This window comes from Ostrinia furnacalis, unplaced genomic scaffold (genome assembly GCF_004193835.3).
Source record: "Ostrinia furnacalis isolate ACB-3 unplaced genomic scaffold, ASM419383v2 OfSCF7590, whole genome shotgun sequence".
NCBI classification, from domain to species: Eukaryota; Metazoa; Arthropoda; class Insecta; order Lepidoptera; family Crambidae; genus Ostrinia; species Ostrinia furnacalis.
In genome coordinates, this window is record NW_021137829.1 from 273,776 (window position 1) to 277,543 (window position 3,768).

The following is a 3,768-nucleotide window of genomic DNA, read 5'->3' on the forward strand; positions in this document are numbered from 1 at the left end:
TTCCAGCGACTTGGCGCACTTGTAGCTTGGTCCACGAGCCAGTTCGCCGGATTGTATTGTACAAATATTTTTTCTTCCGGCAACTAGACCTTTAATATTTTTATTAATAGGTAAACACCAAAATCAACAAATATGTACTCTAGAATCTTAATGGGCCCAGTTGTCGCTACAAGTCGCTGGAAGGCTCGTTCGTTCGTTTCAGCCGAAAGACGTCCACTGCTGGACAAAGGCCTCCCCCAAGGATTTCCACAAAGACCGGTCCTGCGCCGCTCGCATCCAGGCACCTCCCGCGACCTTCACCAGATCGTCGGTCCACCTAGTGGGAGGCCTGCCCACGCTACGTCTTCCGGCTGGAAGGCTCGCTCGACTCAAATACACTACTCGCTTCGACGTCGACGGTCTTCGAGGAAGCCAAAGAAAACGCGGTTAAAATTTACACATTTATTAAAAATAATCAACAAGAATATTTATTCTAATTAGTCAGTAATCAGTGGCAAAAAGGCCTCCCCAAGCGTCCCGCGACCTTTCTCCTATCGTCGGTCACCATAGCACCATTGATCCTACAATATTTCTTCCGATTCCTGGACCACAACAACGTGGTCTTGGTCCATAGACCGATCGTAATGTGATCTTCGGAATAAGGCGTGGATATCACACATCAAATCCTCTCTCTCATGCTCAGGCAACTTTCTCAGTTTTTTGGCAATAAATTTCCCGAAAACGTCGTACTCGTCTTCAGTCGTCGCAGGGTCAGTTTTTCCTTGTGTACTTTTTATGATTTTATTCAGATTGTTAAACGCTTCAGTCATTTGTCTGCTAGCGATTTGGAAATCGGGGTTAGGTGTAGATGATACAGATGCAGATGGTTTAAGATGGATAATTGGACGCTTGATGATTTTCCTAATTCGTAATGGATCGGTTCTCGGAGGTGGACTGTTTTCTCTTTCTTCTGCTATTTCTTCTATACTTTTTTCGGTTTCATCACGTTGATCCTGAAATAAAAATCAAATAAAATGTGAATATTTTTGTTTTTAGATACATGTTGCTGGGCAAATAACAGCAGTGGTTAGAAGTTGAAAACGGATTCGAGTATTTATTTAAAACTTTAATGCACATAAACTAAGGCACATAAGGCGAACTTAATAATGTCGTTCGGCATTCTCTTCCAGTTAACCTTATGGCCAAACAGAGAATGTAGGTACAAAATTATTGATAAAAAATTTATTATAGTTAAAATTATATTTTCTTTTATCCTCAAAAAAGTCATTAATTCATCTCTGCATCCTTTTTGATATACCTTATGTATTTTTAAATATTTTTTATTGATTTCTGTCTTTTATACAGTTGTCATGTCAATTTTCTCTCAATGCTTTTATGTTCCCTGAATTCCCGGGATAGTTACCCGATAAAAACTCAGGTATCCTGTAGTATTAATTTGCATATTTATGCCTCCCAGAACTATCTTATTATGATGGCCGCGAAACTTTACTTCATCAGAGAACTTGGCGGCAAAACATGGACATTAACCCTGCTTTGAGTAAAGCAGTTAAAAATACTAAAATACCACACACTAGTATTAATCTAATACCACGCAGATAAAAGCCATACTGTACTGAAGTAGGTACTGTAGGTAATAACACAAGCAATAAATAATAGTCAGGTTTTATAATTATCATAACCTAAAAATATGACAATAATTTTGCATTATTATTTTTAATAGAAATCCTACCTAATTCGTTTTTAATGTTACGTCATACCTACCTAGTTATTTACGATTTGCCGCCGTTACACTATGTGCGAAATTAATCGAAATTAGTAGTGTAAATCAGAGATCTCTGGTGTACACACGAAGGGAAGCATGGCAACGAAACGGCGAAACGAAATGAAGTTGTGTGTTTACCAAGCGACAGAAAAAACAGTGCTTACACTATCTGTTGATTAATTTCGCGTGTTGTGTAACGACGGTATTTATTTAGTACTAGCTGACCCGGCGAACTTCGTACCGCCTTAGCGATTAACGATCCTTAGAGATTTTCTTAATATTTTTTTCCGTAAGAACCATCCTTGGACTTCCACAAACATTTAAAAAAAAAGAATTATCGAAATCGGTTCAGCCGTTCACACGTGATGCCGTGACAACGCGAAACGGGTTTCATTTTTATATATATAGATAGTAACCACATCAAGCTGCTTCTGCAATCTATTTATTATCATGTACAGCATACTACATCAGACTTTACAGTTTTGTTGCAAAACAGCCCGTATTGCAACGAAATAAGAGGTCAATGTGTTTTTGGCTTGGTGTGCTGTCGTTCGAACAACAAAACGGCGCGTGACTTGATGAGTCGCTTAGTAAGTTAGCGATTGAATGTTGATAATTTTAAAATAAACTTACCGTTTTGATTTGCTTATTGTACACCTGCCCCAAAAAGCTGTCCATATACTCGTAAGCGAACCATGTTGGACGGTAAACAAAGTCGTCGTTGTCACCAGATTTCATTGATGATTCCACCTTCCTGCGGTAGGCCCGGTAAGTCGCATTGAGCGACTCCTTCTTTCTCTTTAACAAAGGTACCGAAACTCCAAAAGTGTCTGAAATGCGCGCCCAAGCATCATTCAATGACTTTCTATCCTTATGTCCCCTGTTGCTTGGGTCCCAGATAACCGGCTCTGACTGTAGTGTTTCTAGGAACAGAAGTATTTGGTCCTGTGACCATTGTAAACCAAGAGACATAGTTTAAAACTGCGCAAGGCCAAGCACACACACACTACCACGTAAAATGACTCGCCGCGGCGAACTGGCTGAAGTGAGCCGAGTAGTGCAGCGAGACATCGTGTTCATACTTCGGAACGCTTCAATCGGGTACAATCGACAACGATCGGCAACCATCGCGGCGAGGCGCGCGGCGAGGTTGCACCGAGCAAAGTTTAACCCGGGTTAAACCTCGATCAACTTACTTACTTAGTTTTTACGTTTCACCTGCTTTCATTTTCTAAGGCAAAAGATATGTTATCATGAGGTAAAAATAGTAACTTACGGTCTACTCATGCAATTTGAATCGTTTTGATTGAGATCTTATTCAATCTGGGGTCAAAAATGTTTGGGTAAGAAAAGGTAAAATTAATCCAGAATGACGTTTATTTTGTTATCATCCATATCTTAGGAAATTGACTGACCGAGTCAACCTCAAAAGAATTGCGCTAAATTCAATGCATAAGTTTTCGTTCGGAACATAATTTTTTTTTTTTACCTAATATGCATAAGTAGGTAATGTCTTAATTAACAACTTGAACAGTTATTTAAGCGATAGCCTATTGGCAATTAGACAAATAGGATGCTAGCTAGGTTGCATAAAAATATCTAATTGCTGTCTGTCTGACATGTATTCGCACTTGCGAATTTTAAATGAGACCGGTTTTGTTTACACGTTTAAGTAGGTATTTATGTATAACCCTAATAACCTACCTATCATAATTACCTAATAATGACTGATATTATAAGTTTTATTTAAACTTCTGAACTGCCCAACTTATTTATTAACAACATTGTATTTCTTTTCTAACGAGAACACAACGTACTTTTGTTTATGTAGGATTTAACAACATCTATTCGTATATTTCATGAAAAAGAACATGATAAAACTTACCTTTTCCGGTCCACAGGAACTTATTTGAAGATAATAACAATAACAAACACGAAAACACAGGTTTAATTCAGTTTATTTTACTTCATTTGTGAACAAAAACAAAACTGACACAAAATGATGT

At 38.3% G+C, this 3,768-nt stretch overlaps 1 protein-coding gene across 1 annotated transcript; it reads right to left on the reverse strand.

The window, feature by feature from the left end:
• Positions 1–426: 426 nt before the first annotated feature.
• LOC114365429 (uncharacterized) lies at positions 427–2,801 on the reverse strand. The gene is made up of 2 exons (XM_028322007.1): positions 2,396–2,801; positions 427–992 (listed from the first exon to the last, which is right to left on the reverse strand). The coding sequence occupies exons 1-2, from the start codon at positions 2,732–2,734 to the stop codon at positions 561–563; spliced, it is 771 nt and encodes a 256-aa protein (XP_028177808.1). The 5' UTR covers positions 2,735–2,801; the 3' UTR covers positions 427–560.
• Between the last annotated feature and the right edge of the window lie 967 nt (positions 2,802–3,768).